General features: G+C 35.2%; 1 protein-coding gene across 1 annotated transcript in view; it reads left to right on the top strand.

Moving 5' to 3' along the window:
* The window catches only part of LOC131161942 (cleavage stimulating factor 64), a 36,907-nt gene extending 13,994 nt beyond the window's left edge, over positions 1-22,913 (top strand). The window contains exons 7-10 of the mRNA XM_058117979.1: positions 5,844-5,879; positions 5,969-6,496; positions 6,920-7,201; positions 22,529-22,913. Coding sequence (XP_057973962.1) covers positions 5,844-5,879; positions 5,969-6,496; positions 6,920-7,201; positions 22,529-22,657 — 975 coding nt within the window. The 3' untranslated portion in view covers positions 22,658-22,913. The remainder of the gene's footprint in view (positions 1-5,843; positions 5,880-5,968; positions 6,497-6,919; positions 7,202-22,528) is intronic.
* Positions 22,914-24,097: the final 1,184 nt, after the last annotated feature.

The following is a 24,097-nucleotide window of genomic DNA, read 5'->3' as shown; positions in this document are numbered from 1 at the left end:
ATCTTAGAAGTTTTTATCCTCAAATCAAAATGAGATTAGGAGATGAAAGGAGGGCAGCCTTTAAAAAAAAAAAGGATGGTCTCTATGAATGCATGGTTATGCCATTTGTCCTTTTTAATGCTCAAAGTACTTTCACGCAATTCATGAATGATTTGTTTAAACCATTTATTGTGTTTAAACCATTTTTTGGAATTTGGAAAATTTTCTGTTGTTCAGTTTGATGACATTATTGTGTATGGCAAAGGCAAGAAGGAGCATCTTGAGCATTTGCGAGCAATGTTTCAAACTTTGAGAGATAAGAAGTTGTATGTCAACTTGAAGAATACCAACCAATTCTTAACTGATAGCCTAGTTTTCATAGGCTGTCTTGTTTGCAATGGAGGAGTGAAGATGGATCCTATAGCAAGAGTGAAGCAATTCTATTTCGCAGTCGGTCCATGACACTCAGAATTTTCACAGCCTTAAATCTTTATATGGCTGTTTTATTAAGGGTTTCAATACCGTTATTGCTCGAATCACTAAATGTTTGAAATGAGGTAATTTTAAGTGTAGTGGACAAATGAAGCCTAGAGGAGTTTTGTACTTGTTAAGTAGAAGGTGACAAATGCACATGTTCTTTCTTTACCTGATTGTAATCAAGTCTTTGAAGTTGAATGTGATGCTTCTAATTTGAGGTTTTGGTGTCATCCTTAATCTAGGAGGTAGACCTTTTACTTTTTATAGTGAGAAGCTTAGTCATTCTCAGAGAAAATATTCAATTATGACTAAGAATTTCATGCCATTGTTCGTACTTTGGGCATTGGAGTCAGTATCTGCATCCTAAGTCATGTGTGTTCTTTTTTGATTATGAAGCATTGAAGTTTCTTCATAGCCAGCACAAACTTAGTTGGTTTCATGCACCATGGGTTGAATTTCTTCAAACTATCAGCACTTTTTTTTTAACATAAATTTGTGGTTCAGAATATTTTTGCTCATGCTTCTTTGCTAACTACTGTACAAGTGAAAGTTGTAGGTTTTGAAGTGTTTAAAGTAATGTACAGGCTAGATGGTGATTTTAGCAAGACATGAAAAAACTGTGCAAATGGACCTTCTAAGCTATTTCTAGTGTTGGGTGGTTTCTTTTCTAGGAGAGCATTCCACAAGGTTCTTTAAGGGAGGCTATTATTGTTGAATTTCATAATGGAAGGTTGTCACCGTGTGACTTGGAGGTCATGGGTTCGAGGCGTGGAAACAGCCTCTTGCAAAAATGTAAGGTAAGGCTGCATACTATAGATTCATTGTGGTCCGTCCCTTCCCCGGACCTCGCATACGCGGGAGCTTTTGTGCACTGGGCTGCCCCTTAAGTGTTACTGGACACCTTGGCAATGATAAGATGCTTGTTCTTGTTCAAGAAAATTGCTATTGGCTGAAAGTGGAGAGATATCACGAGGTTTATTCAGCATTTGCATAACTTTCCATATAGCCAAAACCCATAGTCCAAAGTCCAAACACAGGATTGTGCACTCAATTGGCTGTAAAAGATCCGTGGGAAGATGTCAGTATGGATTTTGTCCTTGGATTGCCTAGAAGCTTGTGGGAAAAAAAAAAAATCTATCATGGTGGTGGTTGATCATTTCTCTAAATTGGATTTGTTCCTTGTAGTAAGACTCCAGATGCTATAACGTTGTTGATCTGTACTTTAAAGAGATTATTGGAATTCATGGCTTTCCAAAACCAGTTATTTTTGGTGCACACTTTGAGAAAGCTTTGAGCTCTTCAATTCAGCACCACTTTGTCATTCCCATCTGATGGTCAAATGGAAGTTGTAAACAGGAGTTGAGGAAGTGTTTTGAGGAATTTGGTTGAGAAGAATATTAGGGATTGTGATATTTCTTTCAATCAAATGGAATTTGCTGACAATCACTCGACTAGACCAAGTATTGGTTGTAGTCCTGTTCAAGTTTTTTATTGGCTGGAATCCACTAAGTCATTTGGATTTGATCCTTCCCTAACTACTTAGAATTTTAGTAGAGAAGCTTAAGAAAGAGCTAAATTAATTCAAAAGTTGCATAAGCAGATCTGTGAGAAGATTGCAAAGAAAAATGAGAAGTATCATGCTCAAGCTAACAAGTCGCATAAGTATGATGAATTAAAAAGGTCATCTGGGTTGGATTCATCTTGGAAAGGGTAGATTCTCTCAGTATAGTTAGGAAAGCTCAAGCCAAGATGAATCCAAACCAGATGACCTTTTTAATTCAGCATACTTATGCGACTTGTTACTTTGAGCATGATACTTCTCATTTTGCTTTGCAATCTTCTCACAGACGAGAGTTGGCCCATTCAAAGTTCTCAAGCGAATTGATGATAATGCATACAAGATTAAATTCCCAACTGATTATCATGTTTCAGACAATTTCAATGTTGTTGATTATTGCCTTATTATGGCGATGTTAACATATCTATCTCGAGGACGAATCTTCTTCAACTAGGAGAGCATGACACAGTTGTGTTCTCAAAGAGTTCTAGTGAATTTTGGCTGAATTGTGATTTAATGATGCAAACAATTTAGTTCTTGAAGTTATGGACCTGTACATATTTGGCCCAATTTTGAGCCTGATTCTGTGAAGGTTCTAGAGTTGTAAAATATGTGTGTAACCTATGAGTTACAACAAAAAGCGATCTTTCTAGTAGATTAAATTACACATTGGAGTTTTCTACTAGAAGTTATGGTCATTTTAGTTTAAGTGTGCATTCTGCCAATTTAAACTTTCCATGAGTCTATTTGTATTCCCTACATAGCAAAACATGCTAAGAGCATTTTGAGTCATTTTCCCCCCTGCCAAAGTCGATTATTTCTGCCTGAGAAAGTGAAATGGCATTCTCATATGCTTGGAGGGTTGTTCCAAGGTCTATAAAAGCATCTCCAATCATGTATGAGGACTGTTTTTGGATGAAAATTTGAGAATTTGGCCTTTCCCTTGTTTCTTGTTAGTTCTGTATCTCCTTTGTGAGTGGTGAAATTCATTTCTTGAATTCTGTATCTCAAAGTGGTGACAGTTATCTGTCTGTTTAGAGTGGCGAGTTTCCTTGCTTTTGTATTCCTATTCCATGAGTGGTGAGCAGAGCTACCTAATTTGAGTGTGTGTATGTGATTTGCTACCTATTTTCTAACAACCTGGTATCATGTGCACACATAGATGCACACCCACAACATAAAGTTTGAGTCAGAATATCAAATGGTTTTATATGGTCGATGTAAGTAATATATCAGTGATTTGGGCTGTTGTGTTTTTTTCTTTCTCTATTTTCATTCTTTGTTGCTGATGAATCTCTTATCCTTCTTGTTGTAATTCATTCCTCGACTTAATAATTTTTGTTTCTTATCCAAAAGAGGACAAGAAAACAACAGCTCTGCGGAGGTTGCTACAAATTGAAGATCAGTTTTCATTGCTTTAGCATAATATTGTTCTTCCTTAACACAACAATATATGGTGTTGCATACAAGCATCTAGGATGGTAGGTGTAAGGATTGGGAATGTCTCCCCTCAAGTGGTGCGACTGGGGGGATGTTAGTTGTTTGGGATACTCATCCAATCTCTAGAATTGATTGTCTAGTTGGTTTCTTTTCTTAATCTATCTTGTTTGATGTTAGAGGGAAAGGTCAGCATCATTGCTTACTGTTTGTCCCTATTTATGGGATGGATGTACCTTTTTTTGGTCTTTTTTCCCCTAGGTTGGTCATGGGGGTTCATTTAATGTTTTCAAATTTCCCACTAAAAAGAAAGGGGCGTTCATTTCACTTCTAGTATTGATAAGTTTACTAGGAATTGTGGTTTGAGGGATCCTCTTTGGAGAATGCTTTATTTTCCTGGTATGTTGAAGGGGAGAGGGTGCTTGCTAGTCGATTGTATAGGTTCCTGTTTTGTGCTTATTGTGAGGATGGTTTTTCTAATCTTTCTTAAGAATTGTTGTCCATATTAGCTTCTAATCATTTCCCCATTTTATTAGAATCTCATAAGATCAAATGTAGTCATAACCCTTTAGGATTGATAATATGTGGTTGGATCATCATGTTTTCCAGGCTTGGGTTAGGAACACTTGAAATGATTGCTCTATTAGGAGGTTGGAAAGGTTTATATTTATTAAGAAGCTAAAGTGTCTGATCAAGGTCTTGCAGAAGAGGAATTTAGAATTTCTTAGGCTCTCAGGTTAAGAAAGCCTACTATTTTTGGAGACATTGAGGTTTTGGATAGAAAAGAAAGTTGGGAAGACTTTCAGAAGCTGAGGCTGACATGTTTGTTCCTTTGAAGAATGAGTTTGATGGTGTGATTGTTGAAGAAGTGGGGAGCTGGGGGCAAAGTACCAAATTTAGTTGGGTTATGGAGGGTGATTGTAATTCTAAATTCATCCACAGATTGGCTAATGGGAAGATAGACAGAATTTGGTTCAGGAATTGGTATCTGGAGGGGGGGAATGTGATTATGGATGCTTGATTGATGGTAGAGGAGATTGCCAAATTCTTTGATAGCCTTTATACCAAGGAAAATTGCTTTAGGTCTATGATTGAAGGTTTAGATTGGAGTTATCTCAAGTGATGTTGTTGGAAAGGCTTTTTGGCTAGGAGAGGTGAGAGCCGTTGTGTTCAGGATGGAGACAGACATGGCCCCCGGCCCAAATGGGTTTAATATGGCTTTTTTCAAGATTGATGGGATGTGGTAAGGGCGGATTTTGTGAAGATATTTGATGAATTTTTTTTGAATGGGATTATTGGTAAGTGTGTTAATTCCATGTTTATTGCCTTGGTGCCTAAGAAGGGTCAGTCTACTATGATGTCATATCTTAGATCTATTAGTCTAGAAGTGTGGGCAAAATCCTTACAAGATCATTGCTAAGGTTCTAATGGACAGTTTCAGTTTGATGCTTAGAGATACTATTTCTTAGGCCCACAGTGCTTTGTGGACCTAGAATGATTTTGTGGAATGGAAAGCAAAGGGTGCTTTTTTAAGTTGAATTTTGTGAAGGTTTATGATCAAGTTAGTTTAAGCTTTTGGGATAAGGTTTTAGTTAGGAAAGGTTTTGGTGAGAGGTGGATGTCTGGGATGAGGAATTGCTTTTACAATGCCTCTTTTCAGCAATAATAGAGATTCTAAGTTGTGGTTTAGGGTCTCTTAGGGGTGTGTTAGGCTGGGATTTCCTTTTTCTGCTTTCTTGTCTGTCCTTGTGGCTAATGCTTTGAGTAGGTTGATAGATTGGGCTGTGAATTGAAGGTTTGTGAAAGGGATTGGTGTGGGGAACTAGGGGTTGGTTGTATTTCATTTACAGTTCGCAGATGATTCTTAGCCGTTCTTATTTAATCATTGATAATCTTTTTTACGTGTATTCACAATCCTACAAAATTTTGAGCTGGTTCTTGTAATAAAAATTATTCTTAGTTTGTAAGGTCTTCAGAGTTCACTTCGTTAGCTGTTTGTGCTGTAAATAAATAATAATTATATTAATAATAATTATTATTATTATTATTATCATTATTATTATTGTTATTACTCTTATTATTTTATTAACAAATTGTCACTGGGTTCAACTTTAATCAAAGACGGTTCCTCTTGTTTTTATTTCTGGGAACAATTTTGAAACCCACTAAACAAATGTGTTTGTGAGTATAGGAAACGGATGATACAATCCCTTGATGATCCTTAAACCAAATGGGGCTTTAGCTCAATCTTTCTTTATGGTTCCTGCGTTTTGTGTTTGTCCAAATTTGTTTTCAGAATGTGTTCTTGTGCCTTTCTTTGTTTTTTCTTTGTATTGTTGCATTTGTGATATTGGTGTAACATTTTTCTTATAAGTTTACTCTTTTGCTGCAGGCACAGATAATGCTAGGAATGGTGTCACCACAAATGGTTTGTTTTTGGACCTGAAGTGGTGTATGGTTTTTTTATTATGACATGAGATTATGTGACAGGCTGTTTACTTTTCCGATACTTTGCAGTTGCATCTGCCAAATATTCAGCAGGCTCCAGGTTCATTCCCACGGTTGCAAGATGGCCAACAGGTTCATCAGTCATCAGTTCAAACTCTTCCTGGGCTGCCTCCACTTGCACAGAACAAGATTCAGTTTGGGCTGATTTCCTCTGTACAAGACTACCAAATGTCATCTGTGTCTCAAAATTCTTTGGTACCTAACCAATTTTCTGCAGTCCCACAAGCTCTTAAGCAGCCTCAAATTCAACTTCCACAGGTAGTGCCCAGCCAAGTTCAACAAACCACATTGCCTGTGCAATCAAGAGTTTCAACACTTCCATCAATACGTCCACAGCCTTCGTCTAATTTGCCGGTTAGACCACAAATTCAGTTGGCAACATCGTCTTCTTTGAAGGAGCAAATGCAGGCCCCTTTGCTCCAACATTTGGTGCAAGTTGGAGTTGCAAATATAGGGCAGAGTAATCTGCAGGCTATTTCAAATGCAGGCCTTCAGCCTTCTTCGATTTGTCCTCCATCATCTGAGCCAGGCTTTCAGGTGTCATGCTTTACTCACCCTCATTATCCAAAATAGAAAAGGACAGTTGGTAGAAAGCCACAATGTCCATGAAAGAATTCTCTTGCTTTATTTTCTACCATCAGTGCTTAGCTTAGATTAACAGATAAAAGCAAAGACAGGCAAACTTAATAAGAATTTTTACTAATATTTAATTCAAATAGACATTAATGACTTTTGTTTTTGTCAAAATATTGAATGTTATTTGGAACCTGTTTTTACAATTTAAGATTAACTTGATGACATGACGAAGAAAGTTAAGTCCATTATGCAGTGTCTTGCAGTTCGTAGTTAACAATTGTGTAAAATGTAATGGCTTTGTTTAGTGAAATTGTTTTTTTTTTTTCCTTGTTTTAGATTTTCCCCCCTAAAAAAATTGTTTGTGATTCCTTTCTATAACAACAGCCTAGTTCTCACACATTACCGAGCATTATGGTGGCGGCCAAAAAGGATGCAGATAGGTCTGCTCGAGTTACTGATGATGCAGCTAGGATTGACAGGAGAAATAATTCCTATGCAAGCTTGCCTTTGGGAAAGATGGCCCGTGAGACATCTGAACCAATCAATCGCCCTTCAAAGCTGGTGAAACTGGATGACGGTAGTGGTACTTCAGGAACTGGCTCATTGTCTGTGAAGCAACTTTCGCGTGCCGATGAAGGGCAGCAATCTGAGAAACAAGTTCCTCAGGTATTACATTTTGCAGATGAAAGGTGTACAACCTTCAGTTTTTGACAAAAAAATTGTTCATGCATTTGGTTCATCTTACCTCTTAGTTAGCAGCAGATATTAATCCAACTGTCTTGTTGCCAAATCTTCTTGGAGCAGAAAATTTTTTATATTTCCCATTTTAAATAAATCTTTTAGGGCTCTCATTTTGATAAAATTCTATGAATTGCTATCTTCTGCTATACAATGCTGATATTGTCCACTGACTGGTTGGCTGCTTTTCTGTTGGATAAAATATTGAGAAGTGCACACGGATAACATATCCAGTGGATGCAATTAAGGGATATGCAGAGAAATTCATAGGATCTGTACAAATTTAGTTCATAATTTTTTAGGGGATAAAATTGAAAACCACGAACAGTGATCTGATTGTTTTTGTTTAGAATTCCTGGTGTGGTGGTCTATACGATAGAGGAGATTTGAGATATTTCCTTTGGTCATAGGTAGGACTTTTTTCAGATGTAGGAGAGGAGGGATCATTTCGTTACATGGGAGGCTGTGTGTAGGAAGGGAGGAAGGAATTTGGGGCTTGTAATTTTCTGTCCTAAAAACTCATCTATATTTGGCAAATGGTTATGGTGGTTTGTCTTAGAGATAAATTTCCTACGGCACAGAGTCAAAAGGAAATTTGGTTTGCAGGTGAATGGTTGGATGCTATTTTGGGGCTGAGATGTTCATCTGATTGCTTATGGAGGTTCATCTTGCAAGTTTACCCTTTACTCCTTTGACTAAGTTTAAATTGGGAAATGGTTCTTGTATACAATTCTGGGAGGATATTTGGATGGGGAACTCTGCATTATTAAAATTTTTCCTTGGTTCTGTCATCCTTCTTTGGTCCATAATGCAATTATTTCTTCAGTTTTGATTCATAAAGGTATTAATTTCTATTGGGATTTTCATTCACAAGGGGTGGGTTGGAGGAGTTTTCTTCTTTGCTTTCAATGTTGGAGGATTATCATCTAATAGGAGGGATGTTAGGGTGTGGGCTTTGGATTTTTCAGGTGAATTTTCTTGCAAGTGTGTTTTTTGTCATCTTATCAGGTCTAGTATCTCTTTCCTACTTCATCAATGTTTGTGGGAAACAAAAATCCCCTGTAAGAATCAAGACATTTGTTTGGTTGGTGGCCCTTAATAGAGTTATTACCAACAATCTGCTACAGAGTAGGTCCTCAAAGCATTGTCTCTATATGTTTGATTCTTGTGTTTTAACAGTTCGGAGACTGTTTGTCTGCTTTTTCTGTATTGTCGATTTTCTTGTAGCATGTGGATTAGATTTTTTGGATTATTTGGCAAGGATTGGGTGTGCCCAAAGATGGTGGAACTTGGAAGAGCTATTGTGTATCTATTTCACCATGTTGGGAAGAAGAAGGAAGCTGTAAGTTTGTGGAGAATCTGGATATGTGAGAAGTAAGGTGAACTCCCAAGAGAGGGGGGGGGGGGGGGTGAATTGGGTTTTAAATTTTTTTTTATAAATCTTTTTATTAAGTCTTTCCTAACTATTTTATATTCAACAATCACACAAGTATAACTCTGCCTGTGATGCACTTAATGTCCTAATTTTTTCACACAGCCAATCTCAAGCCCGGGTTAAGGAGGAGGGTTGCGTTAGGTAGCTGCAGCTAGTGTATAATTTGTCAGATCACTATGATATGAATCCTTACCGAATTTTTGTTGGGGCGTCCCCTACGAGCGACGCGTTGCACTTGAACCACCCGGGTGTAGCGAAAAGTGGGCGAGGGTGGGACTAGGTCGTCACCCCGAAGCGACGTGCCGTATTGGCGCCCGGGTACGGTGTCAAATATGCGAGGGTTCTTGCATCATTCTGGACGTGGGCAGGTAAAGACGTTAGTTTAGGAAACTAGGATTAGATTAGCAACTTGGAATATAGGGACACTTATGAGTAAAAGCATGGAAATTGTGGATACAATGATTAGAAGAAGAATTAATATAATTTGCCTTCTGGAAATTAAGTGGGTGGGGGAGAAAGCTAAAGAAATTGATAAATCAGGATTTAAACTTTGGTATACTAGAAAAGAAAAACATAAGAATGAATTAGACATTATTATAGACAAAAACTTAAAAGATAGCATTGTGGATGTAACTAGAGTAAGGGATAGAATTATAAAAATCAAGATGGTATTAGGACAAGAGATAATAAATATCATTAGTGCTTATGCTCCTCAAGTTGGCTTAGCAGAAAATCTTAAGAGACAATTTTGGGAAGATATGGATAGTATTATACAAGACATACTAGGTACTGAGAAAATATTTATAGGAGGAGATCTGAATGGACACGTTGGAAAAGATAATAAAAATTATGGGAGGATACATAGAAGATATGGATATGGAGACAAAAATGAATTTGGGGGGATGATCTTAGACTTTGCTATGTCATATGATTATAGTATAATGAATACTTGCTTTAAGAAAAGAGAAGAACACTTAATAACCTTTAAAGTGGACAAAATAGAAGTCAAATAGATTTTTTTTTTTTTAACTAGGAGGGTAGATTGTTTATCATGCAAGGATTGTAAAGTTATTTCAGGTGAAAGCCTAACCACACAACATAGAGTCTTAGTGTTAGATATATGTATTAAAAAATGGGAGAAAAAGGATAAAATAAACCAGTGTAGGAGAACTAGATGGTGGAACCTAAAAGGAGAAAATATAATAAAATTTAAAGAGAAAATGATTAAAGATGGGGATTGGACCTTAGAGGATGGGATAGATACAAATACTTGTTGGAATAGATTAGCTAGCTCTATTAAAAAGATAGCAAAAGAAATTTTAGGTGAATCAAAGGGAAGATTCTTGAATAGCAAAGAGAGTTGGTGGTGGGATAAAGATGTATAAAAAATCATAAAGACAAAAAGAATTTGGTATAAAACGTGGTAAAAATGTAGAAACAAAGATAACTTTGAAAAATATAAGGAGACAAGAAAAGATGCAAAAAGGGCCGTTAGTGAAGCTCAATATAGATCATTTAATAGTTTGTATGATAGATTAGGTACAAAAGAAGGGGAAAAAGATATATTTAAACTTGCTAAAGCTAGAGAAAAGAAAAGCAAGGACTTGGGAAATGTAAAATGTATAAAAAGTGAGGATGGTATTGTCTTGGTTAAGGATGAAGATATTAAAGAAAGATGACGAAGCTACTTTAGTAAGTTGTTTAACGAAAACCAAATAGAAGGCTTAAATTTAGAATTGTCAAATGAGGACAAGACTAAAAATATAAGATTTATTCGCAAAATTAGAGTTAACGAAGTTAAGTTTGTACTAAAAAAGATGTAAAATGGGAAAGCTATGAGACCAGATAACATCCCAATTGAAGTTTGGAAATGCTTGGGTGATAACGGAATTATATGGTTAACTAGTTTATTTAATACAATCGTAAAAATTAAGAAAATGTTAGATGAATGGAGGAAAAGTACTTGAATACCTATATACAAAAATAAAGGAGATATTCAAAATTGTAATAACTATCGTGGAATTAAACTTATTAGTCATACGATGAAACTATGGGAAAGGGTAGTTAAACAAAGATTAAGGTTAGAAACGAAGATCTCAGAAAATCAATTTGGTTTTATGCCTTGGAGATCTACCACAGAAGATATTTATCTTTTAAGAAGATTAATGGAAAGGTTTAGGGAAAAAAGAGGGACTTGCATATGATATTTATTGACTCTGAGAAAGCATATGATAGGATACTTAGGGAAGTTCTATGGTGGGTTTTAGAAAAAAAGGGTGTATGTTGTAGGTATACCGATGTCATTAAGGATATGTACGATGGAGTAATAACTAGTGTAAAGACTATAGATGGAGAAACTAGGAGAATTTTCAATTGCCATAGGTGTACATCAAGGATCTGCTTTGAGTTCTTATCTTTTTGCTTTAGTGATTGACCAATTGACTAAGAGTATTCAAAATGAGGTTCCATGGTGTACGTTGTTTGTAGATGATATTGTATTAATTGACAAAACTAGGGATGAAGTAGAGGCTGAGTTAAAATTATGGAGAAAAGCTTTGGAATCTAGAGGCTTTAGGATAAGTAGAAATAAAACAGAATATATGAAATGTAATTTTAGTAATGATAGGAGGAATATTGGAGACAAAGTTAAACTTGATTATGAAGAAATAAATAGCACTTGTAGATTTCGATACCTTGGATCTATTACGCAAGCTGAAGGAAAAATTGAAGATGATGTAATGCATAGAGTTAAAGCAGGTTGGTTAAAACGGAGGAGTGCTTCAAGTGTGCTATGTGATCGTAGAATACCCTTAAAATTGAAAGGAAAGTTTTATAGGACAGCTACAAGACCAACTATGCTATATGGATCGGAATGTTGGGCGACGAAGAAACATAATATCCAAAGAGGAAAAGTTGCTGAGATGAGAATATTTAGATGGATGAGTGGTATAACATTGAAAGATAAATTAAGAAATGAACATATTCGTGGTAAGTTAGGTGTAACTCCTATAGAAGATAAGATAAGGGTGGGACTACTCAGATGGTATGGACACTTGCAACGTAGGCCTTATATTGTACCTGTGAGGAAGAGTGACTTAGTTACTGTGTGGGGCAGTAGAAGGGGTAGGGGTAGACCTAAAATAACTTGGGAGGAGATAGTGAGTAAGGATTTAATATCCTTGAATCTATAAAAAGAAATGGTCTATGATCGCATAAATTGGCGGAAAAGGATTCATATAGCCAACCCCACTTAGTGGGACTAAGGCTTGGTTTTGTTGTTGTTGTAATAACACAAGTATAATTGATTTGCAATCACAAGTACAGTTAAGAACCAATTTAAGATTAAATCTTTATGAATGAAGATATCAACTTGAATAAAATTTTAGTGATTTTATTTTACATCGCTTTGCAACTTTATCAATGTTCCTTTCAGCAATTTAATTCAAAATCAGAACTCAATTTAGGTTTTGAATATGTCAATCCAATCATCAAGGTAAGCTTGATTTCACAATATGAAACAAAGTAGAAATTTTAGCAAGCTTCCACAATTCAGACTTTGATATTAAATAAGTTACTTGAATTTAAGTATGTAAATAATCAATAAGTTAATGAGCTTTGATATTTATCAATCAACGTACTCCCTTTAATTAAGGTTTCCGCAATTTCCACTAACAAATTAATTTCCAGCATTTAAGTAAGCATCCACGCAATTTATATATGCAGAAAATTAAAGAAAGTAGGGAAGAGAGAGAGAGACACCGGATTTTTATAAGGTTCGGCCCAATGCCTATATCCTTGCCCCAAGCAACCGCTGTGAGGATTTCAACTTTCTTTATTAGGCCAAAGTTACAACCTCTCTCCTTCTCAGGTGGAGTTCCCTCTCTAACGAGAATCCCCTCTCGCTAGGCAAGGATTCAACAACCCTGAATCGTCAAAAACAAAAGAAGAACAAGAACAATCTTTGGTTCGTACAAGAAACACTCTCAAAAGAGCTTATTAGTACACTTAAAATCAAAATATACTTAAGCAATTTATCAATATAAAGAGATTTTGAAGCTCAGATTTATATCACCAGGGTTCTATTTGAAAAGACTCAGTTTAGAGCACAAGAACCGTGAGCTTTAATTCCATAAGACTCAACAATGAACTTTTAGCAAAGTGTATTCATTAAGAGAGCTTTGAGAGTATGAGTGTAAGCTTGGATGCTGATTGCTATTGATTGTTGGGCGTGTAATTCTTGAAATCAAATTGTATTTATAGAGTTTAAAAAGTAATTTTTGTATTCCCCAAGTTACTTGATGTGTTTCCCAAGTTTTCTCGTTGTTTGGGGTCCAAGCAATCAATTTTGGAAACATTCCCTCACTGATTTAAATTTGAATTCCGAAGGTCAACAAATTTTCAAACTCAGAATAGGATCAGTCGCCCGAGCCTGATGGGGTCAGTCGCCTGAGCCTGATGGGGTTAGTCGCCTGATGCTATTCTGTTTGCTTTCTTAAAAAGCATATAAAAGATCAGTCGGCTGAGCATACACAGTCAGTCGCCTGAATTTGCAATTTCTATGAATTTAAGAAATGTGTTTCCAAAAACTTGTTAGCTTTTAAACTTAGAATATTGAATTGAGATTTTGAAAATATTTTTTCTGGGGTTTTCAAAATTAGGTCTCTAAGTCGATATTAAATCCTAAGAGCTTCAAACACTTATGTTGAAAACATGCGAAGCACTTACATGAGACTATTAAACAATTATGACACTTCTATTCACTTAAGTCTTCATGTATAGCTTCTTTTCTTCATGTATAACTTGTCTTCAAGCTTCAACAGCCTTCATAAAATCTTTGTAGCATTAAGTTCGAGCTGTCATTAGACTTGTCAAGCACTTTGACATTGATTACTTGAGTCACTTGATTTTTGATCCAAAACCACTTTCGTTTTGAAACTTTATCACTTAGTCAAATGTGTTAAAGTTCCTTTGATTTGTTATCATCAAAATAAGATTCTTAAGCTTTGTTAGGCTAACAAGATGTGTTTTTCTTTGTTGTTATGTGAGTTTTTGGGTTGGACAGGGATGCATATATTTTCACTAAGAATAAATCATCTCCACCTTTGCTTTTGGACATTATTGGATACTTGGAATTTCTTTGGGTTTTGAGTGAACGCTGCTTTAATGGTACATGTTTTGGGGATTTTCAATAGAATTGGAAATTTGGAAGGCTTTATTAAGATGATTGCATTTTACTTATGTTCACTTGTTTTGAGGTTCTTGTCTGCTTCTCTGTATATTCTTTTTCTCCTATTAAAATATTTCACTTTTTATCTTTATTTTTCTCATATCTATATATATATGAATGTATTATATTCAGATCCAAATGATTGCCTTTGAGTATGGTGGAGGGTATAGGGCTAAAGCCTTCAAACGATAAAATTCAATGTTAGTCCCTGAAGATTACACTTGATTTGCGGAATATCTGTTCTTAGGAATAGAATGATTGTAGTGTATGGATTTGAAAGCTTACAAAAGAAAGGGCGTTGTCATCATAAGGAAAATGACAATGTGAAGGTTTGTTTTTGTTCTTCCATCAAGCATGGAATAGTATAGGATAATCATGGTCTTAAATTTCAATCAAAATTTTTTCCTTCCACAACCCGAAATCAGAATGGCAGTCAATTTCCATTTTACAAAATTTCTATCTATATTTGTACAAATCACCTGAAATTTGTCAACATCTTGAAAATATAGCAAAATATCAAAATTATAACTATAGGATTAAATTTCCTGGAAATTAAAATTTGAGATTCGAAACCAAACCGAAATTTCTCTCCTAATTTATCTTTTTTCTTTTTCCCCCCTTTTTAAATCTTGAAACTAAAGACAAGAAGGATATGAACAGCTTTCACACTTTTGAATAGAATAAATAATATATTATGTATATTTGTTTTATGTGTGAATTTCATTTTTATTAATTAATTATGTAACATTATGATTATTGTGTTACTGTTATTGCACATTATACATAGCAAATCTGTCCTATTTTTATTTTATAATATTTTAGTCCAAAATCTTGCATTATTATTTCTATTTTTCGTTTCTATTTTTTTTTAAAAGAATTCTATGCTTTATTGCATACATTGATCATTTTTTAAAATTGAAATCAAAATTGACATTGACATTGAAATTTCCATCGAAATCTCTGTACTTTTGAAGCGTCAAAATTTTGGTAAAAATCGAAATTTAAGACCTTCAGTAGGAGTAGACATTCCCATGGCGAAATTTGGGAATGATCCTTGTCTATTCCATGCTATGGATTAGTAATTTTTTTTTTGCATTGTCATTTGCTTTATGATGACAGCATTTTTTCTTTTGTAAGCTGTCTAATCCCTATACTATTCTATTCCTAGAAATAGTAGAAATTGAAATTCCACAAATCAAATGTAATCTAAGAGCATTCATGGAGGAGGAAAACCATTTTTTATTTATTTAGTTATTTATCTATTTTTTAATAATGTTCTCCACAATAGTTACTGAAAAAAAGCAGCTTTTCTACTGCGTTGTTTAGTCCATTTTAGTCTCCTCATCTAGCTGAAAATGGGGTGGTATGCAATGTCTTTAGCATTTTGTGTTGTAATAATATGAGGATATTATAGAACTTGTCTTATGGTCAAAGAACAGTTTTGATGAAACAAGATATTTCTTTTTGGATACTAAAAGAAGGATATTAGATGGAGAGAGAAAAGTTACTGAGGGTACAAGAAGTCCACCCGTAAAAAAATAAAAAAAAAAAGCAAAAAAAGAAAAGAAAGAAAAAATAAAGCAAAAAGCAGAAAGACAATAGTTAGAAGTAACAATTAACCAAGGAACCCCCTTTTCAAACCTTCCCATCTTAATTCACCAATGATTTCTGATTTGCTAGCTCCCTTTGACCCTTCTTTGCTTTGAACTTACCCCTAATCTCCAGCATCACTCATTTTCAAATCCAATTTATCCAATATCTCTTGGGCTTCTAAATCCTTCCTAGAAATCACCATCGCTGGTGTTGGTAAAATACCATCATTGCACTGCATTTTGTTCTCCAACCCCTTACTATCAAAAATAGGAACCCCCTCCTATCCTTCCAATGGTGCTGATGAACATATGAACATCACAGGATTCAGAAATATGACCATATTGTTCCCGAATCTCATCCAGCGACAAACCCACAGTACACTCAAACTCACTAACGTCATGACTGTCATTACGTGAAAAATCTCTGCATTTCTTTACTTCATTTTTTTTTTTTTCTAGTTCCTATATTTCCTATATCCTTCATCTTAGCAAGTGCATCTTCCACAATACTCAAATTGTCTGCAGAATCTCTTCTTAAAATCTTTTATCTTGTCTCACCAGAATACTCTCACTTTGCATGATGCATATACTTTCCTCATTTCTGCATCTATAAGAGTAGCCGTCCAACCAGCATACACCTTTGGGCCCCTGACACTTTTATAAATATCATCATTTTCTTCCCAAATGGTTTTCAAAACCAAGCTAAAGTCTCCCTGATAAGACACTGAATGTTTATCTGCTCTAAATTTTTCTTGCATACTTGGAGAGAGGCCTTTGACTATGTAAACAATTATCTGACTGCTCCCGATTCCCTTTTCTCACTTACGTGAATTTTTGGCCAGGGGAATGGACATGATCACTAATGGGATTGGACCTGAGATGAACCGGGTTACCCAATACCCTCACCCAATGGGCCTTTTTAGAAGCAAGACCCACCTGAGAAAACACCTGTTGAGAAGAACTCTCTTTGGGACCCATAGATAGGCCCAAAGAATTATTATTTAAACCTTGTGCCTGTTCTATTAAATGGCCCAGTTTTAATAAGAAAGAACTTCCTTTCTCACATACCTGGCCCAAGTCCAGGATGAGAACCAGCCAACCCAGCCCAGCCTTCACACGGTGTGAATCACACCCTCATCTTCCCCGACAGCAACCCTAGCCACCTCTCGACTCTCGCAGCGACCACTGGAGCCCTATGCATTTTCACCTTTTGGATGTTCTCCTCTGGGCATGATGTGAAACTATCTGTAGCTGTCTCTCTTCAATTGCATTTTTCCCTCACATAAAAAACATAAATGATACTGATTTCAAATGACTTTGCCTTCACCTGATTTACCTTCTAGTGCCACCTTACTCCATGACCTGGGATGTGAATAGCTTTCTGTACCAGCTTCTTCAAGAACAAGATGAAACTCCTTCACATACTCACAAAACTCATCTGCAAATATTTGCCATCCATTACCTTTTTCACCTCTAGGAATAAAAATAAAAAAGTTCTTCCCTTTCTCCCTCAGTCCTAGCTCCAAAAACTTTCCCACCCTTGTGCACTTAATTGCTGACCAACATAGATGACTTCCCTTATGAGCGTTTCTGGATCCCCTATCCAATCGAATGAGGGTAGATAAGCCATCGGCAACCCAAAAAGCTGCCTCCTTTGAGTTTTAAGTGGACCGATTTTGGGAGATGATGTTCTCAAACATATGCACAAATAAGGGGTCTCTCCCTCCTCCTCCAGGTTCAGATCGAAGGATTTACCTTTGATCTGCACTGAGTGCTTTTGCGGTCATGCTCAATTTTGAGTGAGGATTAGAGAGTCATTCCTTGAGAGAGAGATAAACCCATTAGCATGAGAGCAGAGTTCTCAAATTTCATTTCTATTGCAAGTGAGAGAGAAGATGCTTCGAGTTCAAGCGTTCGACCACTTGACTGAGAGGAGGCTTTGAGCCTTCGAAGAAGCTAAGAACCTTGTCAAACGTTGATGAGGCTAAGATGTCCATGACTGGAGGCTATGAAGGATGCTCGAAGTCTGAGATGTCTGGTGACTGGAGGCTGGGAGGAAGCTTGTTGCAAGAGCTAGGGTTTAGGTGTGGCGAGGTGATGAAACAATATTATAGTTGCATTCCCTGTAATAATTTAGCTCTATTAAAAATTTAATATAATAGTGGGGAATAAATGGAACACTAGTTTTATAAGTAAAGAACTATTAATCCTTATCAAGGTCTTTAGCCACCTTAAATCATATTTCTTTTCTTGAAAGCCAAACATTCTTTGGACGATACTGCAGAAGTGGGTGGTTATATCTTAAAATTTGCAGAGCGGTGACATGAACTCATTGTATATCATGCTTCTATTTTTCTAAAGAATTGCTTATTTGGTGCATTTGAGTCAAACATGTTGACTTAGATGTGCGACTGCCATTGCTATGTTGTTAAACTATGAGTAAGTAGGATTGTGGATTGTGAGATTATAATGTAAACATTGAGCTGTTCTCTTTGCCATTTGGTTTGGAACTTGGTTTATACTTGGAATATATATTTGGAAGAAGTTTTTATCCTTACCTTTTTATTTATTGAAAGATGGGTGCAGTTGGTTGAGGACTAAGTAAGGCTGTTTTTAGTAATCTCTTAATGATTGGGAGATAACGTGATAGCATATGATTTGACAAAGCATATGGGCCTAAGAGGATGCTTGATTCCTTTTTCCCTTGCCCCATCTGTCCACAGCAAATCAAATCCCAAAAGCCCCAAAATAGAAGATGGTGCATTTGGATCACCAGTCCCAATTACTAAGTAACTTTTTAGCAGGATTTATTGAGTGTATTATTTTAATGCTTGGGGGGACAGACGAGCTCATTAGTTTGTTGGCAACTTGGCAATCTTCTAGCAGGAAAGATTTTATACATCTAAAATTAATTCTGCATGATATGAGAGCATTGTGAAATGTTGTCTAAGGTATCTTCCTTGTATTAGATTTGTAACTCAGCACTTCATATGGGGGAAATGAAAGCAGAACTTATTTGGATCCTCCTACATGTTCAATCTCTTTTGCGCTCCTAGGACGGCAGCACAAGGAGGGATGTGGAGGGGCTGTCATCACCCAGCTTCCTAACCTTACAGCACATAGGAGGACATTTTTTCTATGTAAACTGGATAATTCCTATTTTTAATGGCTAGAGATCATGACTTAGACAAATTGATCTGACTGTATAATTCCTATTTCTGATGGCTAGAGGTCATAATTAAGACAAAGTGTCAATTTTTTTTGAAAAGGAGAGGTGATGGTTTTTATGTCCTTTTCAAGGTACAATTTTTGTCCCAGACACACCTTACCCTACTTAGCTGGGATATTAAGTTGTTGGGTGGATTATTACTGTCTCATTCCAATCTTTCCTACTCCTTCAATTAGTCAGCTCTTGTTCGACTGTTAATATCAGTTCTATATTATAAAAGGGGAAACATATATCTATTTTTTGTCATGTGTCTTCCTCTATTATTGTATGTCCTCAACTCAATAATCTTTTTAAAGTTTTACTTATTAGTTCCACATGCTAGGTTGTTAACACTCTAAAGCTCCATGTTCTTTGTATTCCACCCATGTAAAATATGTCTTTTCTCAACTTTTATTATATTAATTTTATTTTGAAAATAACTAAAATTATGTTCATGTATTGTAATTAACAAATTGATTATGATGTTGTAGTATTGATTAATATAGAAAATAATTAAACACAAAATTATCATGTTAGATATAGCGTGTTTGAAAAGAAAAAAAATGTCCTAATTGCAGACAAAGGAATGCAGTATGAGCATTATTAGAAGGAAATGACTTCTTCCTCTACTATTGTAGTTTCATGTAGCTGTCTTTTGTCATATGTTCTTTACTCTATTTTAAAATTTTGCTTAGACGGACATGTTAGGTTCTTAACACATGTAATACTCTCTGTATTCATCAAATGATTTTTTTCTTATATTTTTATCATATTAATTTTATTTTGGAATAAAATAAAATTATCTTGATATATTGGAATTAGAGAATTAATTATGAAATTGTAGTATTGATTAATATTGCAAAAAATTAGATAAAACAGGCCCCATGCGACATCTATTGTGTTAAGAAAGAAGTAAGTGTCCTAATTGTATACAAAGGAATGCCAAGACAACCATTGTAAGAATAGAATGGCAATTTTTTGAGGTAACACCTGCACATAAATTGTAGCTGGGGAGGGTTCCAGCATACATCTTTTTGTTTCCAAATAACCAATAAAAGAACATTTAATTGCATTAGGTGAAATTTTTTATTATTTTAGAGTAAACAATGAATGTTTGAAGGTAAAATTTGTGCATGTCCCAATGTATATTCCTTTTACAACAACAATAAGAAGCCTAAATTCCCACTAGGTGGAGTTAGCTACATGAATCCTTTTCCATCAATTCACCCAATCCAGAGCATTTTTCTCTTTTTGATTAAGAGCTATTAAATTCTTCCTCACTACCTTATTCCAAGTTATTTTAGGCCTACCTCTACCCTTTTTCATACTAGAAACTATAGCTAATTCATTCCTTCTCATAGGTGCTCTACTAGGCTTGTGTTTCAAATGGCTAGACCATCTAAGTCGCCCCTCCCTTATCTTGTTTTCAACCGATGCTATGCCTAAATTATTGCGTATATGTTCATTTCTTACTTTATTTTTTAAAGTTAAACCACTCACCCACCTTAACATACGCATCTCAACAACTTTCATTTTTTGTACATGTTTTTTAGTTGCCTAGAAATCTGAACCATAAAGCATAGCTAACCTTATAGCCATCTTATAAAACTTTCTTTTTAATTTTAAGGATCACACAACACACCTTACGCACTCCTCCATTTTACCCAACCTGTTTTAATTTTATGTACTACATCTTTTTCAATTTCCCCTTCACCTGGCATAATAGATCCAAGATATCTAAAATCTATCAGTGTTATTTATCTCTTGATTATCCAGTTTAATCTTCTCTTTGTTGCTACTCCTTACATTATTGAAAGTACATTTCATATATTCTATCTTATTCCTACTTATCCTAAACCCTTTAAACTCTAATGTGGCTCTTCAAAGTTCTAACTTAGACTCTACTCCACTCCTACTGTCATCAATCAACATGATATCACGTGCAAACAACATATACCAAGATATCTCATTTTGGATATTTCTAGTAATTTCGTAGTAAGAAAACAAGGACTCAAAGTAGAACCTTAATGTACCCTTATTGTGATTGAAAATTCTCTAATCTCTTTCTACAGTCCTAACGCTAGTCACTACTATCATACATACCCTTAATGACCTTATATCTATTACAAACTCTCTTCTTGTCTAATGCTCACCAAAGCACTTCCCCAGGTACTCTATCATAAGCTTTCTCTTGGTCAATAAAAATTATATGCAAGTCCTTTTCCATAAACTTTTTCATTAAACTTCGTAAAAGATAAATAACTTCTATTGTTGATCTCTCGGGCATAAAACCAAATTAATTTTTTGAAATCTTTGTTTCTAATCTTATTTTATGTTCAATTACTCTCCCATAATTTTATTGCGTGACTCATAATCTTAATTCTATGATAGTAATTACAGTTTTGAATATCGCCTTTGTTTTTATACATAGGTACTAATGTACTTTTCCTCCATTCTTTTGGCATTTTCTTGGCTTTTATAATATTATTGAGCAGATTAGTTAACCAAATAATTCCTTTATCCCCCTAACTTTTCCAGATTTCAATTGGTATTTTATCTAGTCGTATAGATTCCCACTTTTCATCTTTTTTAATGTCATCTTAACTTCAATGATTCTAATTTTGCGAATAAATGTCCTGTTTTTAATCTTCTCTTCAGTTGTCATTTCCAAGTTCATTCTTTCTTTTTGGTTTTCATTAAACAACTTATTGAAGTATTTCTGCCACCTCTCTTTTATGTCTTCTTCTTTGATTAAAGACAATATCATTTTCGTCCTTTATACATTCTACATTACCTAAATCTTTGCATTTTCTTTCTCTAGTTCTAGCAAGTCTATAAATGTCTTTTTCTCCTTTTGTATCTAGCTTAGTATATAAAGTATCGTAAGCTCTATTTTTAGCTTCATTGATAGTATTTTTTGCATTTTTCTTACTTTATATTTTTCAAGATTTTCTATAATTCTACAATTTTGCCATATTTTATACCTTTTTTTTTAATGGCCTTTTGAACTTCTTGATCCCATCACTAACTTTCTTTGCCACCCAAGTATCTTCCTTTGTATATTCCTTTTGTGTTCTCAAATAATCAGTAAAACCACATTTGGTTGCTGAGTTGAAATTACTTGTATTGTTTAGTCTTATAGTCTTATGTTTTAATGTTCTATTTTTTCAGTTGCATGTTGAGTGAATTTTTTTGTTTTAATTTGTTAGGAAATCCTTTTGCAAAGCAGACAGTTAAATATTTTGTGAGCATATACTAGCGTTCGCAGTTATGCTGATTGTGATGTGCCTGGAATGTGTTTGTGTGTGTATATGAAATAGTAGTAGATTTTCAGGTGCAAGATTTATGTAATTCTATTGTGAGAAGTCAAAGCTGAAATTGCTTTTATGTTCTTTCATGAAATTTATTATACAGGCTTCCTGAAAATTTTTCAACACATTATATGCCTTTATAAGGGCAAACAATATATTGCTGGGGTTGGTTCCTTTACAGTTGGAAAAATTTTGGAAATATTAGGGTCAGCTCATTTGTTACTATAGGAAAATCTAGTGAAATCTGAACTACAGTTGTGCTCCCATGTTTATGCAAAACGACCAGAAATATTAGTCTATGTATTGGGGTCTGATATTATAATTTATAAAACTGCTTTGCTGTATATTGTGCAAAAAATTGTGCCGTTCTTTAAATTAATGTGATGTGTAGGTTAAGTACAGCTCAGTTGATTTTGTAGTCTCTGTTGGGCCTTCTATTAATTTGTTCCTTGCCTGTGATATTGCATTGTTTTTTCTTCCAGTCACAGCTGCTCCCTGAGGTAGATTCTGCCCTGCTGCAGCAAGTGATGAACCTCACACCAGAGCAGTTGAGCTCACTGCCACCAGAACAGCAACAAGAAGTCATTCAGCTTCAACAAATGCTTCGGTGACTGCCGAGTTGGTTGATATGGTGAGTCACGAGCCTGCCCTTCTTGGCATGACTGCAAGCTACCCAGGAGAAAATTTTCAATTTTCCTAGTCATTTGGTTATTGGATTAGTCAGTTTTAGAGGATTGTAACATATATTATTTGCAGAGGATCCAGTTCAGGATCTGAAATGCATCAGGATCGTAGCATTCATGTAACGGTTATGGACTTGTGATCAGCTGATGTGAAAGAAAAAAATGAGAAAAGAAATTTTGGCAATGCTCTTTTCAAGTGGTCTAAATATTTGTGCGCCCATGTCTGAAATTGTCTCTGGTTCGTACTTTTTTTTTGGGCTCGAGTTATGAGCCCATGCATGCGTTGAGGTTAAACAAGACTATTACTTGTTGCCATAATATAATGCCTTTGTAAATCCTCTTTGCGCCAACTAATACAAGCAGATGAAAATATTAAGAGGAAAGGTGTAGGGGTTTAATTGGTTCGGTTCGGCCAATTTTTAGAAAAACTCCATTCCTATATCAAAATATTCAGTTCTTGAAATATATGAAGTAAACCAAACCAAGAGGTGTAAAACCGAATCAATCCAATGTTCGGTTCAGTTTGGGCCGGTCGATTTGGGCCTCAAATGGGTCTTAATATGGCAATATAAAAAAGGGTCTTGTTAAATTACGTCAATTTAACAATAAAATTTGCTTAATGATTTTTTACTTTTAGGTTTTGATGGGATCATAACAAATAATTATGTATTTTGCACTCATGGTTACTTCAATTTTCCAAAACACAATAGCTTGACTAAGTTGTTTCAGCTTGGATGTTGGTCTCCTCGCTCAAACACTTTTTTTTTTTGGTTGGTGTGGGGGTCAGGGGTGGGATTAAGATAACTGATGTATTAGTATATTACCATAAAAGGTAATGTGATGCATAAATATTAAAACTAATGTTAAGTTTAACTTCAATACAATATAAGAAATTATAATAACAAACCAAGTCTTAAGTCTCATTAGGTGGGGCAGTTACATGAATCTTTTTTCATCAATTTCTATGATCATAAAATATAATATAATATAAGAAATTGGATCTTAAAATAGTTCTTATAATAACATACATATTCTTGAATAAATTCCTAGGTCAACCAGTCAAACAGCAGTATTACGCAACCTAAGGTATGTCTATGTAATTATAAATCCAATCCTTCACAATAAAACATACACATGTGGTAAATAAATTGTGAAAATGTAAATTGTACACACGATGTTATCGGGGTTTGGCCAAAGTGTCTACGTCTCCACCTTGGCTTACAAGCACAAGGATTCCACTATAGATTCACTTCATGGGTGGAGCGACACCAAATACAATCAGGTCAATTAACGAGGTTGACCTCAACCTACAACTACACCTTACTAGGATGTTGCACCTAACTTTCCTAACCGGGTCGAAGCCAGTTC

Source organism: Malania oleifera, chromosome 8, assembly GCF_029873635.1.
Source record: "Malania oleifera isolate guangnan ecotype guangnan chromosome 8, ASM2987363v1, whole genome shotgun sequence".
Taxonomy (NCBI): Eukaryota; Viridiplantae; Streptophyta; class Magnoliopsida; order Santalales; family Ximeniaceae; genus Malania; species Malania oleifera.
Note: the sequence above shows the minus strand (reverse complement) of the source record. Positions and strands in the feature narration are given on the sequence as shown.